The 24,000-nt window shown below is 41.1% G+C and overlaps 1 protein-coding gene across 1 annotated transcript in view; it reads right to left on the reverse strand.

Annotated features, from left to right (window-relative positions):
* ppfia4 (PTPRF interacting protein alpha 4) overlaps positions 1–24,000 on the reverse strand; it is a 64,696-nt gene that overhangs the window by 16,661 nt on the left and 24,035 nt on the right. The window contains 6 exon segments of the mRNA XM_030776129.1: positions 542–688; positions 1,240–1,461; positions 4,988–5,071; positions 9,191–9,265; positions 9,475–9,639; positions 9,836–9,937. Coding sequence (XP_030631989.1) covers positions 542–688; positions 1,240–1,461; positions 4,988–5,071; positions 9,191–9,265; positions 9,475–9,639; positions 9,836–9,937 — 795 coding nt within the window.

Raw genomic sequence — 24,000 nt, forward strand, 5'->3', positions numbered from 1 at the left:
ACTCCTGCTGGCACCAACATCAGTGCAACTGGGAATTCTTTTTTTTTTCCCAGTTGATGGATTCAGATAATTAAATGTTCAGGCTTGGCCTGTTTCCTCCCAGCGTGCTGCTCACAGTTTTGTGTGTTACTGTGTGTTACTGGGGGCCTTCACAACCAGGCTGCTGCCTTTACACTAATTAAACCCAAGCCATAGAGGCCTTCTCACACAAAAAAACATATCACACATTGATGAAGACGAAACAAAAGCAGAACCTATATCCGTAAACACAAGGCTTTACAAACAGAATGTCTGAAAATGTTTATCCACAGGAAAAAAAAACAAAAAACAAAAACAACAAAAAAAAAACCTCTGCATAAAACATAAATCTGCTGTCCATGATGCAAAAAAGAGTGCCACCAACACCAGCTTCCAGCTCTGTTTCACTTCAGCCAGATCTGAACTGAATGATTCTCTGCCCACATGAACTCTGAATGAACCCCGCACCCCCCCCGACACCGCGGTGCGTGGATTTCCGCGAGGTGCGTCAAACATGTCATACCTGTCGGTACAGGGACTCCTTGGTGGCCAATTCATTTTCCAGCTTGTCGTTTAGGTCATGGATAGACGTGGTTTCCCTCTGAGCCGCCAGGTAACGCTTCTCTAAGGTTGTTATTCGCTCTTCCATGTCCTCCTTCTGTGCCATTGCCTGTCAAACAGGCATATAGTAAGAGAAAAACAAAAAATACACACAGACACAAACGCACACTTCTAGGAGAAGAAAAAGCTTGACACATATAAACAATTCATGACATAGTGTGTAAAGCGGTGAAAAAAAAAGCAGAGGGTTATCCATGGAAATAAACATTACAACTCTTTTTACATGCCGGGCCTAAGAGATGGCAACAGAACGAGGACTCGTCATCCTGTCGGGAGTTAGACTCTCAGTTAGTGTCTGACAATGTTCTTCGGCAGATCTGTCTTCATTCAAAAGGAAACAGTTATCTAAACTCTTTGTAAGAGTGCTGACTGCTTTAACTGTTCTGTATAGATGAGTGGTACTTGGTGTTCATGATTAATGAAGACAAATAATAAGGATATTTTGACTATTTGGAGAAATATATTTCAATTTGGGTGGTTTCCTGGCAAAAACACTGGGCTCCAGATTTGTGGAAGATCAGAGGTAAGTAAAAATGGTTTGGGACATCAGTTGGGAACATTAACTTTTCATTATCCTCCTCCCGGCCTGATCACGCTCACCTCGCGGATGTCACGCTGGTGTTTGCTGCTGAGTTCCTCGCTCTTGAGCAGGTCTTTTCGGACCGTGGCTAACTCGCTCTCGAGCTCCGCCACGTGATTGGTCAGTGTGCCGACCCTGTCTCTGCTCTGAGTCAGCTCTTTGTTGGCCTTGTCCAGCAGCTCCTGCAGCTCCACACACCGACTAGACTCATCATGGGCATCAATGGAGCCGTTTGGCAACCTCTGTGGAGTGAACACACATGCACGTGCAGATGTGCACACACACACACACACACACACACGCGCGCGCACACACACACACACACGCAGAAATCAGAATCAGATTTACTGGCAAAGTATGTTAACACACACAAGGAATTTAGTTCCGGGCGTTGGTGTCTCTCTAGCAATATACAAACAATATACAGATTATATACAAGACAAACAATGTACATAAAGTGTGTGTGGTAGTGCATACAACAGTAATGGGCATCAAGTATGGGAATGAAATGGTGATGTATGAGTATTTGTACAGTACGGTATGTGTAGATGTGAAGCAGGGTGTAATAACTGTCTGGAGAAACAGGAGTAGATATGGCATAGCAGATGAGACTGGTCAGCTATTTATAATGGTGATGGCATGAGGACAGAAACTGCTCCTGTGTCTGGTAGTTTTGGGATAAACATATTCAACAATACATATTCAAGCCAATTTAACGCACAATGAGAACATATGGAAACAGGGAGCTGACAATATAAATATGATGGAACTCTGTAACTTTAAGACATAAAGACAACATAAAAAGCGCTCTTAAAAGTTTTGTTGAAGCTAAGCTAACAGGGACTAACATGATTTTAAACTTTCTTGGAGTCGGCTTTCACTGGAAAAAAACTGAGGAAAGGACTTGCTGATGCATAAATTACCAACAAAAGGCACAGACAGAACCTCAGTCTCACGCTATCCGGTGTTTAGCATTGTCCTCTGTCTTAAGGTTAACTGCACAGCTGAGGTGAGGAAGCTCTGGATGAACGAGAACCGTGTCTGGCTTTCAGCCGTACCTGCTGTCCTCATCTTTAGTACTAATCACCGCGTCTGACACCAACGCCTCAATGGCAACAGCAATGCTAATGAGATTGCTCCTAACAGCCGTCTGAGGTAAAGAGCGTGTGATTTTCACCACATGAAATGCTTGCTCGTAAAGCCTTACATTACACGACCCCTGAGAAAGTTAGCTTTTATACCTATCCCCGTGACCACGGGGTTATGAGAGGCCACAGGGTTGTAACAGCCATTAGAGACTGCATCAGTGAGTGTTTACCAAATGGACTGGGAGGCCAAAGAGCCATTTAAGGGCACGTATGTTTTTTGGGACTGAACCTCACGTTAAGCCCCTCCCTCCACCAGTGCTTTAGCTGCAATTCCTCTCTCTGTTAGAGATTTTAATTATCCTGACCTATAAAAAGTGGTAGGTGTGTGTTAGTGTGTTTGTGTTGGGGAAGAACTGAAGCTGTGTGGGGACCAACATTGATAGGCGGATGTTTTGATGTACTTCTCAGCCTAAAACAGAATTAATTCAGGGGTGTTAATTAAATAAACCTTCAGGGGAATGATTTTAGGAGCACAGCGGGAGACTGGACTAGAACCACGACTTTGCACATTCACGTCTCTCAACGACTCAACTAGACATTCTTCTTAAGTGTGCTTTCTCGGGTTTCATTTTTAGGATTCCTCACTCTGCTGTCAAACATGATGAAAAGACACATTTAAGAACAGTTGACGTGGTCTGAAGCAGTTTGGCACTGTTATGTCTGTTTTCCCTTTTTCCACTGTCCCAGGAGAGCTCTTGTGTCTGCACTCAGACCGACAACCTCTGTTGACAACTGAATTTATACAAGCAGATTTAATACACTAAATTAAAACACACATTACCAATTCGTACTCCAACACAGTTCTGTCCTCATCTTGACTAAATCAATTAGTCTATGTCATGATTTAGGTGGAGAATTCTAGAGTCTCCTAATACCTATAATCAGGTTTGCAGGGTGTATTAGGGCAGAGCCTTGGAGCTACAGTATAACATTTATAGGTAGGACGATCTGACAAAGCCTCTTCACGCTTCAGCCAACCCATTGCAGATATCTCAGACGCGTGAACTGCATCTGGGTACACAACCTCTTGTCTCACTAGAAAAGGTGTCAAAGTGAGAAAACAGCTTGTTAATAGCTGTCCGAGACAACCCGCAACTAACAACCCCTCTAGGATTTGATTCACAGGCCCTTGACCTACAGTTTAAAATAACAAGAAAGCAACAGACCATAGCAAACCCTTAGCGTGCAATAACATTACCCAGCAGGAGCACAGTGTGGGAGGCAATGGAGCAATGGCACAATCAGTTTGAATGATAACAGTGGTTCAGACAAGACTTACTGGTCTAGAGACTGGACCCTGACCACACAAGAAGAGGCTCCCTGACTCCACAGTGCTGTGTGACAAACTGCTCTCTAATTAGGGGAACATTAGGAGACATTTGGCTGGTACTACCACTCTCCTCAGTAAACCGCCTCTCCAAGACCAATATCCAAATCTCTCTTGGCCCTCTGTCTGCTTTATTCAAATCATCATCCACAAAAGCTTTATGGTTGCACTAAGAATTTCACTGTGTTGGTTAATGATAAAGAGATGTGTTCATTTCACAGATATAGAATTTTGGTGAGGTAAACATTGATATACAAAGACGATACGGTAATGCCTTACCATTTTTAAAGCAGGTTTTATAAATGTATTGTTGAGTTTTGATATTGTTCCTGTCTCTGGTGAATTGGAGCCAGTTAAGGTATAACTATGCAGATATATTGCTTATTTATTTATTTATTTATTTATATTTTTATCTCAGAGACTATGAGGGAAAGACTGAATGCACTGATAACACCCTTACTTAAATACAAATTCATTCAGCTGATAGCTGACTTTTATCTTACTTAATCCAACCCACACTTCCTTTAGCAGTCTCTTTATTTCATGGGAAAAAAATCAAATCCTCTAATTAGAAAAGCCAGACCTCCTGTAGCTTTCTCTGTTACCAATGGATAAGACTGACAGCCTGAAAGCAAGCAAGACTGACTCACTGGTTCAAATTGGCATTGCGTTAAATGAAACGCTTTTGAATAATGACTGCCTTGATATTATGCTAAGGATAACAAACAGTGGCCAAGCTTATATTTGGAGGCTGTTTCAGTCAGTTCACATGCATGAAAGCATAAGTCAATTTAGCTGTGAGTAGTAAAATGGAGTAGAAGGGCAAATATGTGCTCTTGGAACAAAATCAATACTGTTTATCTCCGGGTAGACTACAGCAACGCCGTCTGTGCCAATGAGAGCTTTTTCAGTTAAGGGGAACCCTTTTGGACAAGCGCCTGAGATATATAATAAATAAATAAATAAATAAATAAATAAATAAATAAACGGAGGATGAGAATGACAAATAAGAACAGCAACTAAACAATTACTCAAACGTGACATCGCGCCGCTAAACAGGCCGATGCGTCTACAGCTGAAGGTCACTCTGGAAATTGCTTCATGTAATTTCATACCTTCCACCAAGCTACTGCAGGCTTGACTTTACAGACTTAACCCTCTCAGCGAATCAAACGCAAAGAGCAAAAACAACACTCATGGAATGTACATGTTTTATATGCCGATATGTTACGACGGCGATTCAGAGACCGAGAGAGAGAGGACTGAGTATGATATCGTGTGTCAGACACACACCTTCCACGTGGGCCTGGAGCCATCCATCCTGTCCAGGGAATCTTGTCCTTCACTCTTGTCCTTCCTCTGTCTCACCATGGCCAGCTGTGGACAGCCACCAAAGGCAAACAGACAGGACAACATTAGAATGTCATTCACTAAAACAGGATTGATTGCATTGGGAAGATACCCCTTAGCCAGTTTGTGCTGAAATGTTTACAGCTTATTACAATATGCATTGCATACCATGCACTGTAGCCATCTGCCTGCGTTTACTGGCTCAATACGATGACATTCCTGTTTAGAGCGATAGAAGGATTTAAGGCTGCTGCTTTTAATGACAACAGAACATTTCCTTCTCTTTCTTAAATTGAGGAGGGAGTAAAAGGAAAGATAAGACTAGAGGAATTATACATTTTTTAAGTACTAACTTATCATCGTGCCTGAAAGCTGCTTGTTATTAAGATATTAATGAAGCACTGAGAGGCCATTTCCATTTTAGTTTAAACACAATGGACTTCATTTTCATTTAGTCATGAATATGCAAATATAAAAAGGGAAAAAAAAATTCTAAATGTAATATTATGATTTACATTTTTTAGGACTGTGTGAGATCATTTGTGTGTTCAGGGGGTGCTCTTTTTTTTTTTAAGGAGAACAGAGTATTTAGAGATGCATTAACCCAGAGAATATTAGAGCATGAGGGACATATTCCGTAATAAAGCTTTGAGGAGTGCCTGGGGTTATGACTCATAGTGTCTGAGTTTGCAATAAAGCTTACGCATACACACCCCGCTGGTCTGAAAATTGAAAAAGTTACAGTTTTAACAATGTATCAAAGTTCTTGAGAACACTTCATATTCATAAGTAACACAATGACTGCTCCAACTGACACATAGTTTAAATATGAAGAATACTGCGTGAGCAAGACAGAGAGAGAGAGAGAGAGAGAGAGAGAGAGAGAGAGAGAGAGGGTGAGATATGATGAAGGCAATGTGGAAGTATGGAGTATAGATTCTACCTCTAATTTTATCTGATGACTGCTGTACTGAGTTGCTTTACTGACCAATGAACATGTGTGCAAAAGAAAAGAACGATACTTAGAACACTGATAAACTCTCAAAAAAAATCCCCAATAAATATCCAATACAGTTACAACCACAACAAATAATGCCTCCAAACAACACCACAACAAATATCTCTCACTCAGTAATGTATACCATGAGAGAGAGAGAGAGAGAGAGAGAGAGAGAGAGAGAGAGATAATACAGATGTAGGACACGTCCTCCACTCCCATGTCCGCTGTGCTGACTCAGTAAAATGGCCCAGTCTGTGTGAGGTTGAGAAAGCTCCGCTCCAGAGAGCCTGTCCAGGTGTTTTCCTGGCCTCTCTCGGCTCACGCACAAACTGGTCATGTTTTAATCACACACCTCAGTGTAGAACAAGAGTGAGTCCACTGGCAGGCCAGGGCTAGCTCTTCTCTTAAGGCATGTCAGGTTTTATGAACAACATTACATTTACCTGCATTCACAGACCTTTCATACACTATAATAACACCAGAAAGAATATGACCCCCCCCCCCCCCCCCCCCCCCCCCCGCCAAATTTAATAAATAAATATATTCTTCTGTCATCTGCTACGCCATGTTCATTTAAAAATATACTTTTGTGTATATGTTGCTGTGTATTAAAGTTTTGGTCAGGGGAATTTTGTCAAATACTGTTTCCCAACAGAACTTCAAGCCTAATAAATGCCGAAAAAAAAGCCTGATAAAGCCATTCATAAATGTCATTTTAAGATCAGTCTTTCACTTTCAAGGTGTTCTTATAAATCTTCATAGATTGACAGCAAATATGTTAGCTTGGGTGTACAAAACAGGCCTATTAGTTTTCAAATAGGCTAATGACATGTTCACTATTTTGTTTTGTCATGTTAATTCATTAAATGTGGTTTAATTTAATGCAAATTTTTGCAATTTCATCCTGGAGATATTTTTTCTTCATTATTATTGAGTAACATTTGAGGTTCTTGAACAATACTGTTTTATTTTTCCCGAATTTCCCCAAGATTAAAATGATCTCCTTTTGCAAACCTTTTAAAATTCATTAGTCGCAATGATATTGTTTCTTTCTTGCTTGCCTGTTTAATTGTTTGCTCTGTGCCAGCCTTTATTATTGTTATTATTATTTTGATCTCTTATCAGAGATCAACACAAGTGACCTGATCTTGATGGATGAGAGAAACAGTAGACCCATTCATGATTTAAAAAAACAAAACAAAAAACAACAAAATCACGAATTTCATTCACTGTCTTTTTGTGTTTTCACTAAATACAATATTCAAAATTTATTCTGTTTAACAGCAGTTCACACACCCATGCAAGATGCAGAACACTAAATCCAAAATGCCTCTCGGGTGTCTAAGAGACTATGAATAGAGAAGACTAGCAAATGGTAATCACGACTTTGCGTGGACTTCAGCATCTCTTAAGCAGACGGCAACACTTCAGTTACATTTACGTGTCACGCCCACGTCCTTCAGCATTATTTAAAAAAAAACGTCTGTGAATACAGATTCATTCAATCACGTCTAGAAAACTGATATTGAGAAACGCAGCCGTAAGACATAACAAGGAACCAAGACAAGGCCATTTGAGATGATTACCTGGGCTAAACATGGGAGAATGTGCTGTGTAATGAATGATGGAATATACCTTTGGATTTGAACCTGGTAAACTCATATCCCACTCATATCCCAACTGTGGGCTACGGGCAGTGAAGCTCTAAAGTAGTGCCGAATGCTGACAGAGCTTTAAAGCGTACTGTCACGTGCCTGTCTGTAATATCAAACGACTAAGCTCTCACCACATACATTGTCTCACATCAAACTGTCCACAGGGATTAGTGAGGAAATCAGCATTTCATTTCAGCCGATTTCAGATCCATGATTCCTCAGGAGGACAGGAAAATACCCATACATCCTCACTCAGACAGCATGCAAGCCCACGGAAACCGTTTTCTTTTTCCTTTAAAGGAACCAGAATACATGTAAAGAACATAGATAGTATGAAATAAAATCAAAATAGTACACACACACACACACACAGACACACACACACACACACATACACACACACACAGACACACACACACACACACACACACACACACACACACACAATTTTACTTCCTGCTTTTTTATTTATTCATTTTTGCTCTATTTTATAAAGTCATTGGGTTTGCTCATTATCTTTTCTTGTGTATGTAACCACACCACAGATATGGTATAAAAACTTGATAGCACCAAAATATATCTTAAAAAATGGAAAAGCAAAGTAAAAGTCTGCACCACACAGCATTTCCCCATCCTCTTTCAAAGGCAAACACCCAGACAGTTAAAATCCCATGTTTTGTCTCCAATGAACTCCACTATCTTTAAAAACAAACACCCAAATGCCTCGCCACAAACACTTTGAAGTCAAGTCAAATTCACTGAGAAAAAAAGAAAAAAAGAAAAACACAAACAAACAAAAAAAACCAGTCCTCTTATTCAACAACCAAGCACAAAAAAAGTCTAAATACAAAGAATCAGTCAAACAGAACGTCAACACACAATACCTCTTGGTGTGTCCCAACACACACAAACAAATGAACAAACTAAAAACTAAGAAGTAGGACAAAATAAGTCTAAAAAAAAACACACCAACAGCACAGAAATTTCTCGTTCTTATTTCACTATCTTTATTTCATTTGGTGCTGTTTCACACAGTTGCACTCTTTAGTATAAATGGAGAATCACCCCCCGAAAAAACCCCCAAAAAACCCCAAAATCGTGACAGTTCATTCTAAAATATTCAGAGTTCTCCTGGAATAGCGCTTTGTTTTCCCAGCGGGAGACCATACTGAACAGGACATGCACGTCGTCAAGGTACCAGACTCATTAACAGAGTTAAATTTCACTAAAATGATGACCTCGCTTTTTTGTAAACTCTAATTATGCCAGCTAATTATACGGTGCGGTTAATTGCTTTTCAACAATTGTGGAAATTTGCCGAGTATGTTTATTTGATACCTGAGCTGCCGAGAAGATCGATCTTACTGAATCACAACAGGAGGCGTGTTCACTCCAAAGACGCTAGAAAGATCACTGTTTGAAAACACTTAAAGCATATATGCATACATAAATGCACGCACATAAACACAGATGCAAAAACGCAGGCTTTACCTCCTGAGTGGTCGCTGACAGTTGTCCCTCTAACGTAGTTACTCTTTCCAGTGCCACCCGCAACCTCTCACGAACCTGAAAGGATCACGACACAAAATGCATGAGCAAAAATCACACACTTACACACATCAGCAAAACAATCAATTAATCACCTCTCACTGGGTCCTGTTCATCCATGTTCACATTAGAAACATGAAAATACAAAAGATACCCATCAGTACAGAGTCATGTCTAGATTGATATGGAGAATATGAGGATTGATGGTAAAGATGAAAGGTAATCACCTTCTCATCCAAGGCTTTGTGATGCTCGAAGAGAGATTTGAGGGCCTTGAGCACCTCAACCTCACTGGACACTCCGGATGGGGGCGGGGCTTGTCTTTTAACTACAGTCATCCTGAGTGATCGCTCGTGACGAGAGACCAGGCACTCTAAATGCTCCAAAAGCAGCTGGAAAGACAGAAAGATACAACAACAATAATAATAATAATAATAATAATAATAATGCTGATGATGCTGAGCGTAATAAAGCTCAACATGTGCATAAGCATTGACTGTTGCATGTGCAGCAACACATCGAGATTCTTTAGAAGGTGCCAAGTTACAAAGTCATGTTGAGTCCATACGGAGCCAGACAGAAGCTCACCCTGGTGTTATTCCTCTCAGCCTTAAGCTCGGAGATCTCTTCCTCTTTCTCCAACAGCTGCTCCCGGCAAACATTCAGCTCCTTGGTCAGTGTAGCAAACTCCTGTGGAGAGAAGGAAAGCAACCATTTACCTGCAAGACAATGTGAAGAAAAAGACTGACTCCCGACAGAAAAAAACAGACAATGAGGACATAGTCATTGCCAGCACCACTGGAAAAAGTTGATATAACATCACTGAAAATTTAAGAGGTACATTTCTTTAATGTGCCCCATTTCTAATTACATACTTGCATGTATCGTGTTAGTATTGATGTGACCCCTTTTGTACATGTGACAACAATGATTTTTACAATTAAGAACTGTTTACACGGGTACATATCTGGAGTATTTTTAATCAAAATGCCTTTTATGAAACCCTTTCAACAAAACAAAAGAAAACGCAATAATGTATCCAAAAATTGGACAGAACTGGGAAGAAGACTCTAATACCAAGACGCGACGACCCATGTACTGTAACGTGTCCTCCCAACGAGTGTCGCCATTTTGTACCTATGTCCTGTTGTATGTCATGCTTTACTACAGAAGACTGATGGCTGTGGCCTGTTTCCTGGCTCTCTGACAGTCCACAGTTCTAGCAGCGCTAAGACTACAGATCTGCATATTACAAAGGCTTAAAACAGAAAGCGAAAGTCCTAAAATCAAAACAATGAACACAGCTGTCCATCGTTAGGGGCTGTGCTTAAGGATGTTAACCTCTGCTTCCACACAACAATGGGAATGCCCGTTGAAACACTCCCTGAATAAATTGTAATGGATAATACTGGTCAAATGGATTTCCCAGACAACAACATGGTAAGAAGGGGCATTTCACTGCTCTGCATAAGAAATGTTTCCCTCATTATGTCCTCGAATCTTCTAATCTCTCTGTTTTGACACTAAAGAAAAAAAACAATACAATACGAAGCAAAACAAAACAAAACAGACGAAGGTTTTGTGATGCTAAATACAGGCGTCCTCTGAGGACTGTGACTGGTTGTCTTCTCTGTGGAGTTTTGTCAAGTGGCACACATCATTAGCGGTAAGATTCAGGGAAGGCCTCTAGGATGGTTCTACTGTTTGTACGGAAAGGCATCTTTGAAACGTTGGCGTGAAACGAGGACATCTCCGACACACACTCACAACTAAAATTCTGAAGCCTAAAAGGTTTTCAAAGGACTCGCACAATATTAATGAAGGACACATCTTTAAAGCAGCGAGTGTGACAGACACAAAGCTAACACACCGGAGAAAAGAAAAGAGGTGGAACATGAGTATTAAAGTGAACTGGAGTAAAAGCAAAGACTTTAAAGCAGACCTCCTAGTCCTCTTTTCTTTTCTATAGCCACCGTTCTGTGTGGGAGCTTCTCTACTATGCTAATGAATCAATGCATTTCCAATAAGGACAGGACCACACAGCTAGCACTCTGCCTTGTTACTGTGTTGTTACTACTACGGAATGCTGCTGGCTGCAAATGGTTGACACGCTCAACTGTTACTGAACAAGAAAGCTTTTGAAAGGTCACACACGATGTCCATGCTCTACCTTCTCCTTTCATAACCACATTACCAAAGTGAACTTTGAAGAACTACGAGAGGAGAAAGTGGCGGGAAGGGGGGGGGAAGGGAAAAATGGGTCAGTGCATTCATTTTTTTTTATACACAGGGGCAAAGCAATAGACAGGAGAATAGTTCAAATTCAGGAACAGATGTTGTATCTGTCTTTTTCAATCATTGCAAATACCTTAAAAAATCAACAGCCCTCCTCATACTCTGCTTCTCACTGTCATATGCAAGGAAAAACCTCACACCAGGGAAAAAAAAAAAAAAAAAGCAATTCTATGAGACATTGCTTCATAAATGCTCGGGAATAAACAACAGGGAATTGAAAACATGAAAACGGGCATGTTCAGTTAGATTAATTTCTTTATTCCATCAAGCGAAAAAACAGCGTCTTCCCTATTCATTCATTCAGTCATATATGACGACGTTCCATATGCTTTGAAGGCGTCAGCTTATTTCTGTTCTGATATTTATGAGCATGACGATGTAAAAATCCTTCTGAGGTTGCATCATTAGGACTGTACATTCCAGCTCAGGTTGGCATGACTACTATCAGCAGATGTTAGTTTTCTCTTCAGTTCATCGGATATGTTCCCCAACTCTTACACAGTTGTTCTAAAACTGAACTCAGATGGCTTGAGAAAAAAAGGACAAAAAGCCAAAAAAAAATCTCATATAACGTTAGAAAAATTATTTTCATGTTTCAAGTTAAGCCCGTAAGTCTCAGTGAATACTTCCACTGCCCACGAAAGGAGGATCATGGCTCGGAGCACCGCTGTCACTGCGGATAAATGGTATCCCTACAGTATCAGAGTCCAACAGTTTGTATACTGTTCTCTGCTCCCCTTAGCACACGTCTGACTAGGCTAAGTTCTCCATGTGACTACAATCTGGTTCACAGTCTATGCTCTCCTTTGTGGAAAGAGGTCACAATGGTTTGATAACGCCAGGTGAAGACTCGTCATGAAGAGCACTGATTTGATACGGTGATTTTGGTGAGGAACGAGCTGATGAAGTGTTTGTAATCGGGAGGAGAGTCAGGAAGGAGAGAAGGTTACAGCAGGGATTCACCAGAGTATTCCTCTGATCGCACCTCTCAGTATGTTGGAAACATGGAAGCATCGAGGTAAAGTTATAAGATCAAACACAGTTAGCATGCCACTGGTGACCAGGTAGAACTGGTCCGAGAACGTCTATCAAAGGCTATGTTAGAACTTGATAGGTTGTCCCAGGCTGATTGTTAACCATATAGCAAAGCATAGTACAAAAAGATGATCCATAATGCAGTAGTACAAGTAACTTTACTCTGCTTTTCAAAACCTAGTCAGACTGTGCAACATCTATCTGAGACTGTCGTGACGCACCCAAGTAACAGCAAAAATCAAAACACACAATTATCACCACCCAACAGTACCAGCACACTGATAGGCAAAGTGTCACCCCTGGTCGATCACGACAACCGTGCTATGCATATGCATATTTGCAAGCAGACCTGTTTCTCTCACACTTACGCTTAGTCAGAACACCAAGCTCAAAGTTAATATAGTTAGAAAAATAAAAACTATATATATACATCTGTAAAAAAACCAAAAAACAAAAAAAACAATGGTGCAGAATGAGCTTGTCTGTTAATTACACAACACAAGGCCTATTCGTTCTTCATGCAACACACTGTAATGTGGGCTGTTACACGACATGTAGGCCTCTATCTGTGTCAGAAACATGCCTGAGGAAAACATGTGTGTAATAATTATTTCTTAGGAAAATTAATTCCATGGAGTCTTGACAGTTTAAGGATGTTTTTACCCTGAACAGCTTAATTTGATATTCTGGTATCCTATATACCTTCCTCACCCGTGTCATACTTCTCACCATTGAGTCGCACGGAATGTCAATTATCAGCAAAGCTCAATTTTCCTCCTGGTTGTCAAGACTGACGCGAATCTCACAGTGAGAGGTTACTGAACATGTACAAAACAGCAAGGGTTTTTACTGTCAGTTCGATGCAATTTGTAATCTAAGGTTTAGGACTCGACTGTAAATTCAGATTCATGATTTAATGTGATCTTAACAAAATGTAACGAAACAGAAACAGTATGTGGCTTAGACTGTGCATGGTTTCAGCATTAGGTTATGAGATGACAGCCCTTATAAACGTATTGGTCATGTTCTCCAAAAATCAGCCCCTGGAGCTGAGTCACAGAGAATATCAATACCACAAAAATACCTCTACATATCTGCAAAAGTAAACAAACCATCTAAGCACTATATTTAGGTGCATACTTCGAAACACAGCATACACAAAATTCTCCCTGACAGCTATAAATATCAAATACAAACAAACGGGGTATTCTCACCTTACAGCAACATGTCTGGTGTACAAACAAGAAAATATAAGAGGCAAAAATGTGCAGCTTTGCAGCAAAAAAAAAGAAAAAAAAGAAAAAGAAGAATTTCTTGTGAGACTGTTTGTGGTTGCTGAGCTAAGACACTTTTAGGGATTTCTTTCTGCTTCTTCTTCTAAAAGCGGCAGGCTTAGAGGAATGAAAGCAATACGGCAGACTGTGGCATCCCTGAGCTGAGGATTTGGCCCTGCTGTAGGCTTTAAGCAGCCCCAAAGAATGGCACTGTATGTTTCATCTGAAACCCCCTCAAACGGCTGTATTTCAAAATGACACTGTAGTCAAGATACATTTATCATAACAGAAAGATTATATGATGTTCTCATTAAAATCTACGAAACCCTGCGACCTAGAAGTCTCATGGTTTGCAGGTGAGGTGGGGAAAGTAAAAAACAACAACAACAAAAAAACCCTGGATGCGAAGGATAAATTCCTGATAGGTGCATATACCTGTGTTTAGTGGCGCGTTAAGCCATTCGACATTGGTGTATTGCGTCGGTCGACTGAATCTCAATGGGCCGCTATCTGGGCTGTACTCACCTTTCATGCCAAAACAAAAGCTATCTTTTATTTGTCTATCCTGAAGTTTGCACAGTTGTGTTGTTTTTGTTGCCTAGGATGAGACGAAGAATAGAGGGAGGTGGTGACGTGGAGTGTGTCGGGGTGAGCAGAAGCATGTCTACAAGCAGCACACATCTGTTCATTTGGATGAAGCCAAAACTGCCGGAAGCTTTCAGACACTTCTCGCTGAGACAGACTCAACTGTACCCCAGTGGAGTTTTCCACTTTCCAAACTGCAAAAATAACTAGACAGATTTGCACACTGTAGCTAATACAGGAAGCTCCGGCTCAAAATTCAGCATTGCGTATGTGTGTGTGTGTGTGTGTGTGTTTTGCCTAAAATGGATGGTCTTTCGGTATTTTGTTACACAAGTGCTGGATGCTGTTTGCGTTGTTCTTTCCTAAATATGTATTAGTCGTTTGATATTAGTGAGTGGGTTAAATTCATGGTTGGTTTTCTGTGCCTACATTTGATCAAAAGAAGAAGGGAAATTCTCAAGGTCCTTCTATAAAAAATAATATGTCTGAGAGTTCGAATAGAAAAGTGCCAAAAACACAGATATAACTGTCAAAGCTGTCATGTACACCAGGTGAATTAAATTTGAGTATAAACTCCCATTTCACTTGTTTTATTGGCTAATTGAAACAAGCACATAAAAACATACAGCTACAGTGTTGATTTATCTTGGATTATACAGCTTAATTTCCCTCATGTTGTGATTTACAGCATTAATTTCACAATCTTTCAATTGACAATTTTAAAGCTGTTGCTTATAGTGCTTAAGAAACTTAAAAGTGCAGAGATGGGATTTATCGATTTTACTTGGCATCAGAATTCCACAGAATTCTAAATTAAATTTCTGAGCAGAAAGATCAAAAAGAGATAGTCTTTTGCTAATCTATCAATAAAGTAGCATTTCATTGCACCTTAACACTAAGGATCTACTTTCACAAGCTATTTATTTATCGGCAGCTAAGTCAGATGTATCTGCCATTAGCTTATTTACATGCTAATGAAGCAGTCAGACTAATCTGCTATTTATGTTATGGTACTATATAACAGAAATTTTTTTTTCACACGTCTTAACACATCATCTTTCCCTTCAGATTATTCTCATTAACACAGTGAGAACAGTGGGTGCTGTGTCATAGTCACTCTCATACTGGGATGATAATAACTGCATGGCTCCTATGTACTTTTGGCTCAACCACAGGGGTAGGGTTAGTAGGCCAGACCCTGACTGATCCCCACAGCACAGCTGTGCCTGTTCATCTCTCACTGGGCCCAGCGCGATGGCTGTATTTTAGGGACAAACGTAGCCCACATTTGCCTGGGCTCAATTAGCTGATAATGGATTGCTTCATTTTAAACATGGCGTCGCTCTCTTGGGATCAAGCCAGATTAGGACCACGTGTCCTTGTGCCACGGCTCAGGCGACTGGGCGGCGGTCCTGCCGTGGGCCGGCTCTGGATGGGTTTTGTTTCCAGAGAGCCGTAACGTGACCCAGTGGCCGTGGGAGAGGTGAAGAAGGTTTACCTTCGGTACGTGGAGGAGGGCGCTACGTGGGCACGCGTCCTATATTTCACTCTGGCTGACTTTCACCAAGTCTACAGCTCGTCCTACGTCTCGGTCCCTCTTTACTGGGAGAGGACGAAGATGAGTGTGTCCTTTGTTTCCCAAAGGCGTAGTATGCCAACACAGAACACAAACCACAGTAAGAAACAGCAATAAAACCTGAGTGTTGCAAACGGCAACACAGATACAGGGATTTGACGTCATCGGTGTGCTGAAAGCATAACAGCCATGGTTACATCCATTTGTGCAACAGTTTTGTATCGAAAACGAACACTGAGGCTCTGTAGTCCTTGGCTCAGGTCATGTTACATCTGTAGTGAACCACGGATTTTTTCTCACCTCAGTGCTTAGAAACAAAGTTTTTGTTTGTTTGTTTGTTTCCAGAGTGATGTCAAATCACACAGACTGCATACTCTTTAGAAAAGGAGAACATTCCACACTGTTTGTGCTTTTGGTCATTAAGAATAACATTAATCATAATCTTTAGCCAATGCACTTTTTCTTTTTCATTTCTCACTCCGGGAAAATATATGCACTGTTCTTATCATGTGGCGCTTGTATGCTTTAAACGGTTGGACGCTATAAGAGCCTCAATGGCAATACTGACTGAGTGACCATTTTAAGTGATAACAAAGTGCTTACTGTCATTACTCAGACCATAGATTATATTGGAATATATGAACCCACATAAACAAATAAAGTTTAATCTCTATAAAGTTTAATCTCAAGGTTTCCTTAAGTGGGAACTTGTTCTTTTCTTATGTCAAAGTGACCATGCATTAATCTGAAAAAGGTAAGAGCAGTCTGGGTGTCATTTTGTAGCGATCATGCTGAAATAGTGTACTCAAGCACCAATCTCATTGTTCAAGTTTTCTTTCCTTACACTGATTTTCTGAAGGAAGAACACTAGCTGGTGTTTAAGTTTAGTCTTCCTGCAGACATTTTCTTGAAAGAACCTTAAGTAAAATGCACTGATGGTTAGATTTGTTTCACTCATTGTCATGGAGAAGAGTCTTAAATTAACTCTTGAATGAGTTTACTGTGCTTACACTCATTTTCTAAAAGAAGAACCTTAAATTAAACGATATTGAAAATGAGTTTTTCTTGAGGAGCTTTGTGGCTGATGTATCAAACTTACACTTTTTTTTTTTTCAAAAAGTTTAATTTTTTCGTCTTAAATTTGAATATGCTTAAATTAAAAAGAAAGGAAAACTTTAGGTCTGGGTTGGTTCAACTGTCTTTCATGCCAAGCTGTGACACAAACCGTGATGCAGCCATGGACCAAAAACCAAGGCACAGACCAAATCAAGAAAAGGGTGAACCCGTACACTTCTAATAACAACCATGTAATCCTGAGTACAATGTACTGCAACATGGTTAAACCAGATTGGAAATAAAACCAAATACCTCCACAACTTTCCATTGGTCTTAACACAACATATGGGCAGAAATTCATGCCAGCTCAGATACAGTTCGTTCCTGAGTTTGGGTGAAACGGTAGCAAAAAGAAAAAATAGAAAATAAAAAAAAAAGTGATGTCAAGCCATGTTCAATCAACAAGCAGCACCAGATGGTTCCACTGAGTAACCAGTGTGATGGAAATGGCATGTTTACGCAAATCTCTCATGTTTACCCTGCTATATGTGTATTAGGATGTCACCTTCCTTCATAATGTATCACTCCCACAGCTTCTGAGCAACAAAAGCCCACTCACAGGTCGGAATAACTTCCGTGGAGCCTGAGAGAGTGTTGTAGCACTACTGTGTCAGTGCCCATATAAAAATACTTCAGATATCCAGGAGCGCTGATGTAAATGCCAACCCTCCACAAGGAGGTTGAGATTTAAATAAAAAGTGATACAAAGTATAAATGGAAATCACAAGCACCGTCCCTCTGTGTGTGTGTGTGTGTGTGTGTGTGTGTGTAAATATGATGCACTAAAAGAATTTGCTTATTGACTTTCAGTCACGAGCATTTGATCAGTTGCATTGAGCGCTGTGTCTCACTGCATTATTATAAATAGTACACGGAAGAATGAGCAGTAATCAGAGAACATTACCAATGTTCGATTATGCATTTGTAAACAGATACATTGGGAACACCATGCTAAGCATATTTAAAATCATATCAGGTTTGTCACTATGAAACCCCATTCAGTGTCAGAATTTCTCTTTGAACTCACACACACTTCAGAAGTGTTTGGAGACCAAGAGAAACAAGCGGTTCTGGTATTCAGCAACTAGAAGTGGAGAAACTTCATCCTATTAGTTTGCTGTATGATGCGAAAACAGTGAGGGTGAATGGCAAAACAGTCATACACACCCCCATCTAATCTCTCTCAGCACCTTAAGGGCCAAAGCTCTGTTCACAGGTGGAGGCTTACACAATAGGTCAACTTCTGCATTTCTGATTGGTACAGTCACTGCAACTCCTACATCTCCTGGAATCTGTTAGCACTTTCCACTGTCACAGCAGCGACACTTCACCGGAAACCTTTTGCTCTCTAAGACAGGGAGTTTTGTCTCGCGTCATTAAAGACCTCCATTACTTTAGGCTGAGGGAGCTGCTATTTTCAGTTACTTGGCCGTTTTATTCACACAAACAAAAAAGAATTTATTTCAGAAAGTCTGATAAACAATTATATCTGACTTTATCTGTATCTATATTTCACTATTTTCTGGCTTTTGAAATTAATTTGAAGAAACTCTCCAAATCCTCTGGTCCTCAATTTTATAACAGTAGATAGGCAATACCTCCCCAGAGCCCATTTAATAATATCAACACTGAAACCTGGAAAAGGAGCGGTCATATCATGGGGCAGAAATTATGAGTCAGCCATACAGAAATGAGTAAATAATAACTAAGAGCAGAGTAAATTACTGAGAGGACAGTAAAAAGTAAAAATGCTGATTTAAATGGAAATGGATTGAAATATACAGTAGTATACATTAACTGAGGCATGACACAAAGGTTGGCTCTAACAGGGCTCACTGTTAAAGTGTCATTCCTCGGTGATAAACACCCAAAGGGAGCTGAGCTGAGGTGGAGAGAGAAAAAAAGAGAAAGAGAGAGAGAGGGAGAGCCTTAGCAGAGAGGAGGACATGTGCTCTCAATCTGAGCGGTAACAAAGGCAGATGCTGAAAAGGTGCTGACAGCTGTGGTTACCGCCTCTCCCCAAAGGCCAGGCCTCAGAACTGGTGAGCTGCAGCCAGCCGCACTGATGCTCACCGTGTCGATCAGGGTCACTGAGAATCCATCCAGACGAGCTGTGCGGAACACAGGGACTCAGCAGAGATGTGGGTGAAGTCACTCTATAAAATGTGTCCTACACAGGCCACGGAAAGCTAGCTTGTCGAGGGGGATCGTAGGATAAGCAGGTCAGTGCGTTAAGTTACGGTTATATTGGACCAAACATTCAATGGAGACGCGGTGCTCTGATAAGCCAAACAATGAAATGGGATGTTTCCACGTGCTGAATGTAGAATGAGTTTTTTTTTTTTTTAAGTTGGTGATTGTTTCTTAGGTACTTTATGACGATGCTGTAGTTACTAAAGAACTTTCAAAAGAGTTCTGAGTGAAGGCTCATTTTGATGACATGAATTTTACTGCAGAGTTGAGGAAAAAAAAAAAATGTCTGCGACGGTGACAAGTGAGCGTAGAGCAGAACATCAGAGCTGTCTGAAACATTAGAGACAAGGAATGAGTGTATGCAGAGCTGACAAATTGATGTCAGATCCCAAAACTTCCCAAAGTTTCTCTTCAACTCATCTCCCCTTGCTTCCTCTCTGGAGCTTGGCCCAAAATAACCTACCATTCATGTATTCCACATTAAACAGTAAAAAAAAACAAAAAAAACAAGACCCCACTTTCTAGAAACAAGCTCTGAGTTCTTTCTCTCTCTCATTCTCTCTCTCTCTCTCTCCCTCTATCTCTCACTCTCTCTTTGTCTCTCTCTCTTTGTCTCTTTCTTTCTCCCTCTCTGGGGATTTCTGTCAACAAAATAAGCTGAGTGCAGAGCTACAGTCTAACTGGAACAGTGAAGATATGCTTTGCTTCATATCTCTTTGCAGGGTGACACTGAGTATCCATGTATGAGTGTGAATGGAAGACAAAAACTATGCACAGTGAACATACACTCTTCAACACCACAGAGAGACTTAAGTAGCCAAAACCAGCAGAGGCAAGCTTGGCTTTAATCAGCAATAACTCACTGACATGTTGGACATGAAACCACTGGAAGACTGCCACAGAGCTCAGACTAAATGTAGGTCTCTGCGTGTGCGGAGAGAGAAGCTGCGGGTAGCGACGGAAAATGCTTGTTTAAAAGTGGCGGAGCGGTGGGAATAATAGCGTCAAATGTCAGGATTCATACAGGGGCACAGTGGCATAGCACAAACGAAAAGGAAATATTGACGGAAACAATGCTTCGATAACATGCTTACATGTTAAAGTGCATCACACACAGCTTGACACGCTCCATAAAAGTCCTTCACTAAGGCTGAAATAGAAGCCCTGTGTACTTGACTATATCATATCTGGAAATATATATGATGTTCTGTACGAGCTGTGTGTTTCAGAAGGCGCTGAGGAGCCGGTCGCCAGAGAAACAAGCAGTTTTCATTCGGCGTCATCAACGTTCAACGCGTCGCTTCTAAATTCATACTCTTTATCTGACGTCACTGAGCTGAGACAAGCATGTAGCCTCAGAAAGTACACTTCTCACAAGTTTTCAAACACCTGCAGAGAACCTGTCTGCGCGTGTTTCCACTGCCCTTACTGCATTTCACTGACAAGCTGAATCATTCAAGAACCATTACAATCCATTCAGTAAAGCATGGCACATACAGGCCTACAGAGACTCTCTCTCTCTATATGCATATATATATATATATATATATATATATATATATATACACACACACATAACCTGTATTTCAGAGAGTTGTCCGCAAGATAATTCCTACAGCTAGAGAGCGAATTCTCAGCAACTGTCAGGAAAGGTAAATAATAACAACCATCGGTTCATAAACACAAATCAAACTAGTAATCAGATGTTCCAGAAGACACAAACGTCCCTCTCCTACCTGATACATGTATGTGTTAAAGTGGATTCCATTCTGTAGATGGATCTTCACAGAGGTTGGGTTCATGTTGAAAGAATCATATCAAAATCTGGCTCGGATCTGCGAGCCTTCACTACTTGCCCCGTTTAAAGGAAAGAGGGGAGAGAGAGAGTGAAAGAGAGACAGAGAGAGAGAGAGAGAGAGAGAGAGAGAGAGAACACAAGAGACGGAAAGAGAATGCAGCACTTTCCCTCTGTTTCTAAATCCCTGACAGATGACAGTAAGCTACAGAATAAATTAAATTCCTGGGCTGAATCAGTGCCATCCAGGCAGCCGAGCAAAACTCTGCAGACTGAAAGTCAGTCCTTTACACACTCTCTGCTCCACTGGCCAAAAACAGGGGGTGGGGGGTGAGAGAGAGACACAGAGAGAGAGAGAGAGAGAGAGAGAAAGAGAAAGAGCAGTAGGGGCAGACAGGCAGTACAGGCGGTAAGGGAGAGAGAGAGAAAAAGAGAGAGAGAGAGAGAGAGAGAGAGAGATCGTTTCAAATGGGCATAAGCTGGTAGGTAATGCGTGTATCTGCTGGATGTTGGTAGAGGAGATGTGAACATAGAGAGAGAGAGAGAGAGAGAGAGAGAGAGTGAGGGAGGAGGAATTCAGATATGGGGTTTTGACCACCTGTTTACATTGATTTTTCCTGGAACACATCAACCGTCCCAAGAATGCTACCATGTAACCCTGCCTCAGTCAACACATCCATAGAAAGGAGCCTCTCGGGCCATTCTGAACATCTAAACATATTCATCCAACACAGAAAGTAATTTACTACAGTTAAAAAAAAAAGACAAACAACCATGCAAATGGACACAAACAGCCGTGAAACCATGCGGTGTGTGACGCTGACTGATAAACGTTTTCCCCTCAGTCTTTTCCGGAAAGCAGGAGCACTTACCAATGAGGAAAGACATCCATGACTGGGGCTCTGTGACGGATAACCGTGTAGCTTCTCTTCTCAAAACGAAAACTGCATTCTGCTCATTACAATATGATTTCTAAGTCTAACACAAAGACCAAAAAAAAAAAAAAAACTGCATTCTGCAATAAACTGTTGGGCTAAACTGTATTTTCTGTTATGCGCAAACTTTCTCCTGTGTAATGGTGAGACTTTTCTTTCAAATATGGGATAAAGAATTTGAATCTGTGTCACAAGGGCAGGTACACATGCTTATTTGTGCTGCATTCATCATTATCATTTGTCTGCATTCTGACCTATTTTATCACCAATCCAGTGAGACAGGCAGATCCTCCTTTCAAAGATGTCTGAATAACCCTGATCTCTAACGGTAAAATGGTATAAATAACATAGCGATTCTCTCTGTCTTCTCCATTCCCCTTGGGTAAACTCTCTCTCTCTCTCTCTCTCTCTCTCTCTCTCTCCCTCTCTCGTCTCTTTCATTCTTTCTCCCTATCTGTCTCTTACACACATACCACATGTACACACAGACACAGACACACATGCGCGCACACACACACACACACACACACACACACACACACACCCCTTTAAACACAGTGATTCTCAACATTTTTTCACAACAGATATAATACAGGAAAAGACACAACATTAAGGAAAGAGAGAAACACCACCCGGCTCTTTGGAAAAATGGAAGAGAAAAAAAAAAACCCCAAAACGAACAAACAAACAAACAAACAAACAAACAAAACGCAGCGGTGACACAGGCATTAACACACGTGAACATGTGACCACACATTTCCACACAAATAATCCAATCTGTCGTTCCATACCTCTAAACAAGCAGCTTGATAGCAGCTTGATTTAAACCTGACAGGCTTAGGTACAGAACCTGACTCTGACTGTGGAACAGTGGTGGTGGAGGGCCTGATGTTTAGTGAGGCTGTCCGTACTGGTCTGCGCCTCCGTGAGGAGAGCTGTGCTCCGGGGCTGTTTGCGAAACAGACCAGGCTGTGATGTGATGGAGGTGTGGGGGGCGATTCTCCGTGCTCATTAGGTTAAGTGTGGTGGGAGAGATTAGTGCTAGTTGATGTGAGGGAGCGGTCATGATGGAGCAAAGCTGCTTTTCATTACGCAGCTTCTAACTTGTACGCCCCAACGACTGTCTCTGCGCCCGTATGTGTGAATCTACGTGTGAAAGTATGCAAGTATGTTTATTTATGAAGGATGTTTATTCGTGAGCTTTAATGAAACGCCGATGTGTGTGTTAATGCGCGCGCGTGTGTGTGAGTCTGCTCACATGGGTCCGATGACAGTCTGTAAAATGAAGTAGAATCCCATAGGAAATCCTTCAAACTGCCTGACATTGTGAGTTGAACCCTGTCTATGTGGTGTCTACGCCGTGTTGGTCCTGAGTTCTCCCTCATGGACTCCAACGATGTTAGTTTCACTCTCTTGCTCTTCCTCTGACAGGTGGACACACATGAGTGTCTCGTGTGTGTGTGTGTGTGTGTGTGTGGGCACTTAAAATATCAGCCTTTGTAGCAACATCTGTCCCTCTGTTTGCCTGCTGGGAAGGAGCCAAGGTGACTGGTCACTGGTAAAACGAGTCTTGCACATTAACATTCTCTGGACATTGTCCTGACATTGTATGAAAGTTGAGGTGGCATTCCTGTGATGTCCTATGTCATATTGTGTTAATGTTTGGATGATATTAGGTGATTATGCATAAGCTGACAAAGCAAATCGGATTAATCTCATGTATGGTCTTGTCTGAGTCTCCATGAGTTCTAATTTTCAACAGGACTCATCTTTAACACCAATGGCTAGAAAAAAAAGACATCCATCCATCCAGAGATTCATCTGAATCCACTGTCCACTAAACATCTTTGCTCATCCCTACAGAACTCTCTCTATTCTGCTTCGACTCAGTTGTCAGGGAAACAGGGAATTTTCCAGAAGGGGATGGCACTATGCACTACGAGGACAAG

Source organism: Chanos chanos, chromosome 6 (assembly GCF_902362185.1).
Source record: "Chanos chanos chromosome 6, fChaCha1.1, whole genome shotgun sequence".
Lineage (NCBI taxonomy): Eukaryota > Metazoa > Chordata > Actinopteri > Gonorynchiformes > Chanidae > Chanos > Chanos chanos.